The 12,801-nt window shown below is 41.7% G+C and overlaps 2 protein-coding genes across 2 annotated transcripts; one reads left to right on the top strand and one right to left on the bottom strand.

The window, feature by feature from the left end:
- The first annotated feature begins 3,569 nt into the window (after window positions 1-3,569).
- Window positions 3,570-7,935, top strand: LOC135472368 (ras-related protein Rab-9A-like). Its single transcript, XM_064751840.1, has 2 exons — window positions 3,570-3,673; window positions 4,322-7,935. The coding sequence occupies exon 2, from the start codon at window positions 4,363-4,365 to the stop codon at window positions 4,972-4,974; it is 612 nt and encodes a 203-aa protein (XP_064607910.1). The 5' UTR covers window positions 3,570-3,673; window positions 4,322-4,362; the 3' UTR covers window positions 4,975-7,935.
- A 2,293-nt stretch (window positions 7,936-10,228) lies between these two features.
- LOC135472372 (shematrin-like protein 2) lies at window positions 10,229-10,606 on the bottom strand. The gene has a single exon (XM_064751845.1). It carries the CDS (start codon window positions 10,604-10,606, stop codon window positions 10,229-10,231), a length of 378 nt encoding a protein of 125 aa, XP_064607915.1.
- Between the last annotated feature and the right edge of the window lie 2,195 nt (window positions 10,607-12,801).

The following is a 12,801-nucleotide window of genomic DNA, read 5'->3' as shown; positions in this document are numbered from 1 at the left end:
GGCGGCTTAGTTCTTTGGTGGTTTGTGTTTAGTGTCGTTTTTGACGCTGCGATTATTGACTGGGTACGTCCTGGAGATTCCCGGATCAAATGGCCAAATCAGCCATTAAACAATCCCTAAAAGTCGATTACAAAATAAAGTTTAAAAGTGAGCGTCTGTTTCCAAACACTTTACTAAAAGCTCCCCATTGCACCATAACCACTCACTCAATTAATAAACACTAGTATTAATGTTGTAAAATCACATTGATGCAGTTGCCATTTATTAACTACGTCAGACCCTGTAGTCATAAAGCAGCCTCCAGGGTGAGATTATAATTCTTTAGCTTTAGATGTAACATTCCAGTGGTAGCATTCTGGGGCATTTGTCAAGTCCTGATCTGTGTATATGGTGGTTTAGACACACCTACAGATCGGAAGAAGAGAACAACAGAATAGTAAAGTCTGCACATACAGCACAACTCAATAAATACTCGATGTACTGTCGTTAAAATTTAAAACAAACAAAACAAAGGCCTAAAGCAAACGTTTGTGTTACCCCATCCACAAGTGACCTTAAGTTCAACAGGTTCTGTTGCAATTCTATCTTGTGGATAGTTTTTTAAACCAAACTATAGTGCATATATACCTGTGTATGCATATGTAAGGGGCTAATAACTTCAGATTAACATTACTAGTCGTTATTATAGTGTCTGCATGTAAGCTGTTTATAAATCAGCTTTGTCGACAGAACATATTACGGTTACATTGCCGATATACAGCGCGGCAAGTTGTCGTCCTAACAAATTGTTATCTTTGTGTTGTGGTGTCGTGGTATACACTGTGTATTGTTATGGTTGTATGAAGCAACATCAGGTGCATATATATATATATATATATATATATATATATATATATATATATATATATATATATATATATATATAACCTTTTTACCTGTATGCTGTCCGCGCACGTGACATTGGGGTAGTATTTGGACACATGTTGCTATTCATTTTAGCCCGAAAATTCTGGTTTATTAGAATGACTCATGCGCGTGGACGGCCATCACATTAGCTTACGCAAATATTAAAAATTCACAGCAGATAACTGTATAGGCCACTTATTTTCGCAAACAAATACGATGCAACCAAAATACACTTAAGATCGTAAAGATATGGTATGACATAGTGCATGTATGTGTTCCAGGCAATTAAAAACTTCATGGAGTGAGTGTGTGAGTGTTTGGGGTTTAACGTCGTCCTAAACAATTTTTTAGTCATTTGACGACAAAGGAATTCTTAGAGTGCATGTAATACGCCTCCTTCTTGCAGGACGGATTTCCATCGATCTTTTATTTAGTGCTGCTTCACTGGGGCGCCTTACCAAGTAAGCGGCCCCACCCGAGCCATTATACTGATACAGGTCAACCAGTCGTTGCACTATCCCCTTCATTTCGAACGTCAAGCGAGGAAATTACAACTACTTTTAAGGTCTTAGGTTTAGATTCGACCCAGGATTGACCCTGGATCTACCGCTCCCGAAACGGACGCTCTACCTATTGTGCTATCGGGGCCGGTGAAAAAAATTTTATGATGTGACTTAGGTGAATGCAACAGTGTATGTATCTATGTATATGTGACTTAAGTGAACAGAACAGTGTTTGTATACATGTATATGTGACTTAGGTGAATACAATAGTGTATGTATATATGTATATGTGACATAGGTGAATGCAACAGTGTATGTATATATGTATATGTGACTTAAGTGAATAGAACAGCGTTATATATATATATGTATATGTGGCATAGGTGAATACAACAGTGTATGCATATAAACTGACGGCCAAAAGAAACTTTACAAAGAGAGCGAACGCCAGTTCTTGTCGGTTGGCTGCAAGATGTGGCCGTTATCTTACTTCACGACTCGTGATCCCAAAGGTGTTCTATGGGGGACATATCTGGGGGAAAGTGCATTCCACGGCAAGACGTTAACGTCATTGGCGTCCAGGAAGTTCTGCACAACTCCAGCTGTAGGGGGTCTGGTGTTGCCATGCTGGTAAAGGACACACCGTGGCTGCTGTTGAAGGAATGCCAGGACAACAGGACGTAGGTTCCCGTAGATGAAGACCAGTGGTGTCCGTTCCTCTCTACAAATCCCACCCCACACATCACACTGCCGCCACAAATCGCTACCGTTCGTTCGCCTGTTCGACGGTAAACTCGCTGTCTGCCACCGCCTCGGAACAGGCAGAACCGTGATGATTTCATCCGTGAAATCAACACGGTGGCAATCACGTCGCTGCCAACGGCGTACAATTCGAGCCCATCGCAACCTCTGGCGACGATGTTCGGCTGTCAACATCTGCCCTCTGAATGGTCGATAGGCCCTAATTCCGTGAGACAGGAGTCTCCTGGACACGTTTTGCCGACTGACCAGATGACCCAAGGCATTGATTGACGATGACGTCACTGTCAGGAAGCGGTTCCTCAGGTGAGAGGTGCACGGGCACCGGTCTTCTATGGGCGTAGATACCCTTGGTCTGCCTGTACTTAGCCTGTCCGATGTCTGCCCTGTCTGTCTGTAACGTTGCATCAAGTGTGACACAGTTACGCGAGAGGAGGGTCACATGATTTTTCAACTTTCTTCGTGGTATCAATATAAATTCGTGTGGGCGTATATGACGCTTGTCGCACATGGGAATATGCTCTGTACAATGTTTTCCTACAATAATTTGGTATTAATTTACTGAAATGGCAGGTTAAATTTAACTCATGGAATCGTAGAATTTCTTTTGGCCGCCAGTTTATGTACATGTAACTTAGGTGAATGCAACAGTGTATGTATATATGTATGTGTGACTTAAGAGAATGCAACAGCGTATGTATATATGTATACGTGACTTACGTGAATAGAACAGTGTATGTATATACACTGTGTATCCAGGAAAAAAATGGTCACATGTCAGACAAACAACAACAAAAAAGCGTGCTATAACTACAAATTCTAAAATATACTTTTAGGCTGACCATGCATGTCAGATTCTATGTTTGATCAAATCCGTATGCAGCGCGCTGAGATTGTTTGTCCATAGGCCTATACGCGTCTTAAGCTGGTAAAAAAAAGCTAAAGGCCTAAGCGATAAAGGACGGTGTGGGCTAAATAAAGTTGTACATGCAAATGTATTTATTTCATTGGTATTTTACGCCGTACTCAAGAATATTTTACTTATACAACGGCGGCCAGTATTATGGTGGGAGGAAACGGTAATGTATGGTCGGTATATGTGGAGATGTCATGAGTTCAAAGTAATAATTAGACACTGATTCGCACATTGCCGGGTTGTACGTTAACTAATTAATTGGCCTTTCCTGTGAACAATGGTAATGGTGTTCAAACTTTGCTGTGAGACACAGATACACCGTGATACACACACCAGGTTTATAAATAACAAGCTTTGGATGCTTAGCGCGGATCAGTCTAAAAGTTCAGCCTGAGACCTGTCACTGTGTGCAGTTTAGTATATGTCGGTCTCATGTGACCTCGCATGTGATCGGCGTGACGTCAGTTCAGACATTCATTCCGTCGCTAATATTATAAATGGGCGGAGAGAGAGAGCAGTAACTTAAAACAAAATCATGGTTTAGAATCCGTCTGTGTTTCCAGCAGATGCCTTTGTGTAAACGTTCTGGGTAAGTAAGCTTCTTTTCTTGCCAGTAATTGTAGATTGAAGTGGAATCAATAACACGCTAACGTCAGTTTATCGATTCTAAACAACAACAACAACACAGCATAGATCAGTTTGTGCTTGTAACGAGGATTTGACAAGCTCAGCTGGCTAAAAATAAAACCCGTAACAAATATTACTGAATGTTCCTAGGCTACAACTGATGTATTCCAGTGAAAGCCGACCGGTGTAATATTTGAATACCAAGTCTTATTCACCAGAGGTCGGAAACAGAAATGAATGTATCACTCAGTCGAGATTTAAAGATTAATAAAACCGCCCAGTCCTATACGGTTAGTCAAGTAGAACACATAACAGGCAGTGGCAGACACGGTGACTTTATTCTAGCGACCAGTTATGTATTTAAGCTCTTTAATTCATGAAGGTTTTTAAAAGTATGGATAAGTAAACGCACTGTTATTTTTTTTTTGGACCAAATTTAGAAAGAGTTCACTGTAGATGGTGCGTATGCTCCAAGATCTTTCAAACTGCAAAGACCACATGCCCAAACCATTTGTAGTGCACGCTCTCTCCCCAAACATGAAATTGTGAACTTTAAATAACATTAAAGTCTTGGAGAAATGTCTAAACGGATTGAATTTCTGAATTTCAGAAATCCACTTTTATGAATGATGCTACAAGCAGAAAAGTAAGATGGCAGGAAAATCCAAGTTGTTAAAAGTTGTGTTGCTTGGAGACGGTGGAGTGGGTAAAAGTTCACTGATGAACAGGTTTGTGAGCAACAAGTTTGACTCTCAGTCCTTTCACACGATCGGTGTAGAGTTTCTGAACAAGGAGATCAGCGTGGATGAGGAGAGCTACACGATGCAGATTTGGGACACAGCAGGCCAGGAGAGATTCAAAAGTCTGAGAACACCATTTTATAGAGGAGCAGACTGCTGTTTACTCACATATGCTGTGGACGACTTACAAAGCTTCAAAAACCTGCTCATGTGGAAGAAAGAGTTCCTGTATTATGCAGACATTAAAGACGGAGACTTGTTTCCCTTTGTTGTGTTGGGTAACAAAGTGGACGTTCCTAACAGGGCTGTGTCAGCAGAGGAGGCTCAGCAGTGGTGTCAAGCCAACGGACAGATGCCCTATTACGAAACTAGCGCCAAGGACTCGACTAACGTGGACTTGGCTTTTATGGCAGCAGTTAGGCGGTTAAAAGAATTAGAAGACCGACTTGACCTGAGGCCCACACAAACGAATTCTGTAGACCTTAGGATGAAAACCAGACAGGCAACTGGCTGTTGTAGCTAACTTAGAAGGGACACTAAACATATGCACTGTATACATTCAAATCTATTTTTCATGTTGTTGTTGTTGATATAATATGTAATCTGATTGTCTCACCGACACTCTTCTTGTGGTCTGACACAGGTGTCTGAATGAACCCAGCTCGTGTATTCAGTGTTGTTAAAGCACCAAGGCTCTGAAAATAATGGTATTATTGAACATTATTGCAATGTTTTCAGTTAGCACAAAATCAAATTCCCAAATCTCATCATGACGAAAGGCTGTCATATTTTTAACGTCTAGTATGGAGGAGCAAAATTTTTTCAGCATTATGAAGGGTCTAAATTTATCATGATTATTGTATTGATGGCAAACAATATGTATGTGACCTGCCTACATGATTATTGGGTGGGGATTCAATGCTCAATATTTGTTTTGTGTTTCTACATGTAGTTACCTTGGTCTTGGCATAAGTCTTATTTTGAGCCACACACGTAAATAATAACTTGTTTTTACTGTTATTCCGGGTGTTCTTTTTTGCACTCTGCTCACCAAAGACTTTATTCTTCAGACTGAATGTCCAGGTAATGTTCATACCAATATATGTACAGCCCAGACCAAAAGTCCAAACAGGAAGATTGCCAAACTAGTGTATTCCTGGAGAGCTTGTAGAGGGCTTGTTGACAACTTGTACAGAACGTCTGGTCATGTATGTCGTACTGTAACATAATCACTACAATGATTAATAAACTTTGTCAGTGTGTTAATTTTTTGGTGACAAAATATCAAGCTATTGGTAAGGTTGAAGTACATTGGCAGGCATGGCATAAAATCTGTGAACGTAAAACATTTTCATTTTCGTTAGTGTTACAGATTAGTCTGTGAAAACCTATGCTATAAAATACGCTGATTGAAAGTGAACATGTAATTTATACTTGCATCTGTGTATACCTGGACAGTATATTTGAGGAATAATGTGAAGCATCCACAGGGCATGTATTAAACAATATTTTCTGTCTGAGCAACACTTAAGGTACCTGTTGTTACTGGGTACATACACAGATAGACAACATGAAGTCACAGTTGTTTCATGACTGTTGTTAGTGCATGGACTTGTTACATGGTACTGTGATATCCTTTTTATTCTTGTAGATATAAATAAGTGTACAGAAGCTATTGATGCTTCTCTTAAGATTTTAATTGAAAACTGCATGAAAAAGTGTGGAATTTTCCAAAAATATGCATGGACACGTAGCTGTTGGTAAGTAGGCACACCAACTATTTTTTTTATTTCAAAGTATTCCTCCCTTTTTTTAATACATGTACGTGCATTTTAACATCTGTATCTACCTGTAATTTGTCACCTCGAGCATTTGTTTTCAGTCTGTTGTTGAAGAATGTACGATTCATTTGTTAATTTGTTTTCCTCTCTTTTAAGTAAGCACGTGCTTGTATTTCTCTTATTGTGTGTGAACTGATACAATGTATATACCGTTGAAGAATTTAGATCACTAAAACTAAAACACAAATGGACAAATATGAATTGATCTAGGAGATTAATGTTGTGCCACATATACATGGAGAGTGGCAGTCTGATGTTGGGGCGTGAAGGATTCCAGTAGGTGTAGAGAGTATTGACATGGTAAACATACTGAATTAGCTTGCCCACTGTGCATGAAGTACGGCACGGGAACGTATGATGTTCTTAGCCTGTAGGTGCTGCACCTCACAAGACAGGCTTCTTGGACCAATTTTTTCTATGGTATCATATGAATGAAAATGACATTATCTGAATTTTGTATTTACATGAAAAATGGAAGTTTTGTTATCCTCTCTTTTCTTAAAAACACAGTTAAGTAATGGAGATTGCTTCATGAAATTCTGACATACATGTATGTATAAGTGGTAGACAATTGTAGAGAAATGCTTGTTTGTCTACAGATGAAATTGAAAGAAGGGATATTAATTATTGCATGTAGTTTGTAGCACCTTTGTTATGACACAGATTACGTAGATGTGGACCTTCAAATTATGAATAATTTATTTGACCCGATGTTTTGGACAACTGTCCATGTTGTAGAGGGAATGATTCTAGTAGATGTAAGGGTAAAGTACGCTAAATGAGAATAGATGAAAGTCGGGAAGACAGATAAGTCCAACTGTACCTGTAGCATGATTATTATTACATTGGGAGTGTTACAAAGCCAGGTGAGGGGAGCTTACCTGCCAGCGGAACAGTCAGAGGTCAGTGTATGTCCTACACAATACAAACAACAGCTGTTCATGTTGTCTATATCACCCACCAGGTCAGACTGTGCACTGTAGCCACAACATGTGCAGTCTCATTGGAATCACATCATATGTTTTGTAATCTGTTACATAAAGTGTATCAAGTATATACATAAGCGTTATTTCTGTTTGCCTCTTTCTGTGACAAAACAGAAGTACAGTTTTCCTGGTTGTCTGTTCTTGCAGCCAACATGTATTGTTTTATTAATTGTATGTTGTTGACATTACAGTGGCCAGATATGGTACTGTTTGAGTCTGCTATGTACATGTGTATGTATCTATGTACTGGCTTGATCGTGTCTGTTGATGAACAGCTGTATATAATGGTAATCGTGATTGAGGACACTGGACCTCAAAGTGGAGTAAACTGGTGTGAATTAACCAAGGGTGAAATCGTTCTTAGGTCACCATGGTCACCTGGCTGTGTTCACACTAATTTCTGTTTGTTCACTTTATTATGCATACTGTACTATACTTGAGCCATTACCTTGTGTTGTACTACCGATTGGAGACATGTCTGAATTGTTGTGGAAAAGCTTGAAACTGAAAGAGCAGGAGGCAGCTGCTGAGTGGTTAAGATGTTTGTCTGTCAGCTGCTGAGTGGTTAAGACACGTGACGATGAAATCCATCCATTGGTTCGTTGTGTTAAGTCTATATCATTTACCTGATATAAATAAACTGAACGAGTGCTTGGTGACGATATTTAGTGTTTGTTCTGTCTTATTTCCCTAATTAACCTGCATTATTCATGGATGTATTTGTTGCTACCCTATGTCCAAGTCGAGTTACAGTGTTATATAGCATAGGTCTGTTCTGTATGGCAGATCTAATACTGAGGTCATCACAGTGTAGTATACAGGAAAAGAGACAGATAACAGGTATTGAGGAAAACAGATAAGATTGTAGATATAGGTCTATTAACATGTATGTGGCATTGACTTATTCTGAGTATTTAGTTTCCTTATGTAGCGATGTAATTACCATTGGCCTAGTCCACAACTGTTTTTGTCTGCTTCCTCAGCGTTACAGTAAGCACAATTACAGAGTTTCAGTTATATAAAGAGCTGCATACCATCAGATCACAGTACTGCTTGATCATATGCCTTTCCTCTCTTCTGGTATAGCCATGTTAATCATGGCATCGATTGTCCCAGCTACATACTTTTAGATAATTAAGCTAAGATGGTGTCTTAGCAGTAATTTCCCAAGACCTACTTCAGACTTATCCAGCACTCGGTTTCCTCCAGTCCTGCACGAATAAAAATAAAGGAAAATAAGAACAACTGGTAAACACTGTGCATGACTGTGTAGTTAGTATCTTCCATACAAGTAGTGCCCAACTCCATATAAGTAGTACCCAACTCCAGTGAAGTAGTACCCAGCTTCATACAAGTGGTACCCAACTCCATACAAGTAGTACCCAACTCCAGTGAAGTAGTACCCAACTCCATACAAGTAGTTCCCAACTCCATATAAGTAGTGCCCAACTCCATACAAGTAGTACCCAACTCCATACAAGTAGTACCCAACTCCATACAAGTAGTACCCAACTCCATATGAGTAGTTCCCTACTCCATATAAGTAGTACCCAACTCCATACAGGTCGTGCCCAACTCCATACAAGTAGTACCTAACTCCATACAAGTAGTACCCAACTCCAGTGAAGTAGTACCCATCTCCATACAAGTAGTACCCAACTCTAGTGAAGTAGTGCCCAGCTCCAGTGAAGTAGTACAAAACTCCATAAAAGTGGCACCCAACTCCATACAAGTGGTACCCAGCTCCATACAAGTGGTACCCAACTCCATATAAGTGGTACCCAGCTCCAAACAAGTGGTACCCAACTCCATACAAGTGGTACCCAACTCCATACAAGTGGTACCCAGCTCCAGTCAAGTAGTACCCAACTCCATACAAGTATTACCCAACTCCATACAAGTGGTACCCAGCTCCACTCAAGTAGTACCCAACTTCATACAAGTGATACCCAGTTCCAGTCAAATAGTAACCAACTCCATACAAGTAGTGTCCAACTCCATAAAAGTGGCACCCAACTCCATACAAGTGGTACAAAGCTCCATACAAGTGGTACCCAACTCCATACAAGTGGTACCCAGCTCCAGTCAAGTAATACCCAACTCCATACAAGTGGTACAAAGCTCCATACAAGTGGTACCCAACTCCATATAAGTAGTACCCAACTCCATACAAGTGGTACCCAACTCCATATAAGTAGTACCCAACTCCATATAAGTAGTACCCAACTCCATACAAGTGGTACTCAGCTCCATACAAGTGGTACAAAGCTCCATACAAGTGGTGCCCAGCTTCATATAAGTAGTACCCAACTCCATATAAGTAGTACCCAACTCCATACAAGTGGTACAAAGCTCCATACAAGTGGTACAAAGCTTCCTACAAGTGGTGCCCAGCTTCATATAAGTAGTACCCAACTCCATACAAGTGGCACCCAACTCCATACAAGTGGTACCCAGCTCCAGTCAAGTAATACCCAACTCCATACAAGTGGTACAAAGCTCCATACAAGTGGTACCCAACTCCATATAAGTAGTACCCAACTCCATATAAGTAGTACCCAACTCCTTACAAGTGGTACTCAGCTCCATACAAGTGGTACAAAGCTCCATACAAGTGGTGCCCAGCTTCATATAAGTAGTACCCAACTCCATATAAGTAGTACCCAACTCCATACAAGTGGTACAAAGCTCCATACAAGTGGTACAAAGCTTCCTACAAGTGGTGCCCAGCTTCATATAAGTAGTACCCAACTCCATACAAGTGGTACCCAGCTCCAGTCAAGTAGTACCCAACTCCATACAAGTAGTATCCTACTCCAAACAAGTGGTACCCAACTCCATACAAGTGGTACCCAGCTCCAGTCAAGTAGTACCCAACTCCATACAAGTGGTACAAAGCTCCATACAAGTGGTACAAAGCTCCCTACAAGTGGTGCCCAGTTTCATATAACTAGTGCCCAACTCCATATAAGTGGTACCCAGCTCCAGCCAAGTAGTACCCAACTCCATACAAGTAGTACCCAACTCCATACAAGTGGTACCCAGCTCCAGTCAAGTAGTACCCAACTCCATACAAGTAGTACCCTACTCCAAACAAGTGGTACCCAACTCCATACAAGTGGTACCCAGCTCCAGTCAAGTAGTACCCAACTCCATACAAGTAGTACCCTACTCCATACAAGTGGTACCCAACTCCATACAAGTAGTACCCAACTCCATACAAGTGGTACCCAACTCCATACAAGTAGTACCCAACTCCATACAAGTAGTACCCAACTCCATATAAGTAGTACCCAGCTCCATAAAAGTAGTACCCAACTCCAGACATGTAGTACCAAGTTCCACTCAAGTAGCAGCAAGCTCAATCCAAGTAGTACCCAACTCCAGAAAAGTAAGACCTTGCTCCAGTCAAGTAACACCTTGCTCCAGACAAGTAACGCCCAACTCCAGACAAGTAGCACCCAGCTTCAGACAAGTAGTACCCATCTCCAGACAAGTAGCACCCAGCTTCGGACAAGTAGTACCCAGCTCCAGACCAGCAGCACCCAGCTTCACACAAGTAGTACCCACCTCCAGTCAAGTAGCACCCAGCTTCACACAAGTAGTACCCAGCTCCAGACAAGCAGCACCCAGCTTCACACAAGTAGTACCCACCTCCAGTCAAGTAGCACCCAGCTTCACACAAGTAGTACCCAGCTCCAGACAAGCAGCACCCAGCTTCACACAAGTAGTACCCACCTCCAGTGAAGTAGTACCCAGCTTCAGACAAGTAGTACCCAGCTCTAGTCAAGTAGCACTCAACTCCAGAAAGTATAGTACAAACATTCCAGTTAAGTCAAGAACCAGAAGTATTACATCATTTCATTCATGTAGCCGGGTGTGTTGTGTCAGTCAAGTGGTACATGTACACCACCCGTCAAGTAGCCAAGTATTCTACACCACCAGTCAAGGAGTCAAGTATTCTACACCACCAGTCAAGGAGTCAAGTATTCTACACCACCAGTCAAGTAGTGAAGTGCTCTACACCACCAGTCAAGTAGTCAAGTGCTCTACACCACCAGTCAAGTAGTCAAGTGTTCTACACCACCAGTAAAGGAGTCAAGTATTCTACTCCACCAGTCAAGTAGTGAAGTGCTCTACACCACCAGTCAAGTAGTCAAGTGTTCTACACCACCAGTCAAGTAGTCAAGTATTCTACACCACCAGCCAAGTAGTCAAGTATTCTACACCACCAGTCAAGTAGTCAAGTATTCTACACCACCAGTCAAGGAGTCAAGTATTCTACACCACCAGTCAAGTAGTGAAGTGTTCTACACCACCAGTCAAGTAGTCAAGTATTCTACACCACCAGTCAAGTAGTGAAGTGTTCTACACCACCAGTCAAGTAGTCAAGTATTCTACACCACCAGTCAAGGAGTCAAGTATTCTACACCACCAGTCAAGTAGTCAAGTATTCTACACCACCAGCCAAGTAGACAAGTATTCTACACCACCAGTCAAGTAGTCAAGTATTCCACACCACCAGTCAAGTAGTCAAGTATTCCACACCACCAGTCAAGTAACACCCAACTTCCTCTTGGTTTCTACACCACCAGTCAAGTAACACCCAACTTCCTCATGGTTTCTACACCACTAGTCAAGGAGTCAAGTGTTCTACACCACCAGTCAAGTAGCCAAGTATTCTACACCACCAGTCAAGCAGTCAAGTACTCTACACCACCGGTCAAGTAGTGAAGTGTTCTACACCACCAGTCAAGTAGTCAAGTATTCTACACCACCAGCCAAGTAGACAAGTATTCTACACCACCAGTCAACTAGTCAAGTATTCCACACCACCAGTCAAGTAGTCAAGTATTCCACACCACCAGTCAAGTAACACCCAACTTCCTCTTGGTTTCTACACCACCAGTCAAGTAACACCCAACTTCCTCATGGTTTCTACACCACTAGTCAAGGAGTCAATTGTTCTACACCACCAGTCAAGTAGCCAAGTATTCTACACCACCAGTCAAGCAGTCAAGTATTCTACACCACCGGTCAAGTAGTGAAGTGTTCTACACCACCAGTCAACTAGTCAAGTATTCCACACTACCAGTCAAGTAGTCAAGTATTCTACACCACCAGTCAAGTAACACCCAACTTCCTCTTGGTTTCTACACCACCACTCAAGTAACACCCGACTCCCTCTTGGTTTCTACACCACCCTCAAGTAACACCCGACTCCCTCTTGGTTTCTACACCACCCTCAAGTAACACCCGACTCCCTCTTGGTTTCTACACCACCACTCAAGTAACACCCGACTCCCTCTTGGTTTCTACACCACCAGTCAAGTAACACCCGACTCCCTCTTGGTTTCTACACCACCACTCAAGTAACACCTGACTCCCTCTTGGTTTCTACACCACCCTCAAGTAACACCCGACTCCCTCTTGGTTTCTACACCACCACTCAAGTAACACCCGACTCCCTCTTGGTTTCTACACCACCACTCAAGTAACACCCGACTCCCTCTTGGTTTCTAC

This window comes from Liolophura sinensis, chromosome 8 (genome assembly GCF_032854445.1).
Source record: "Liolophura sinensis isolate JHLJ2023 chromosome 8, CUHK_Ljap_v2, whole genome shotgun sequence".
Classification (NCBI taxonomy): domain Eukaryota; kingdom Metazoa; phylum Mollusca; class Polyplacophora; order Chitonida; family Chitonidae; genus Liolophura; species Liolophura sinensis.
This window is presented reverse-complemented; position numbering and strand designations above follow the sequence as displayed.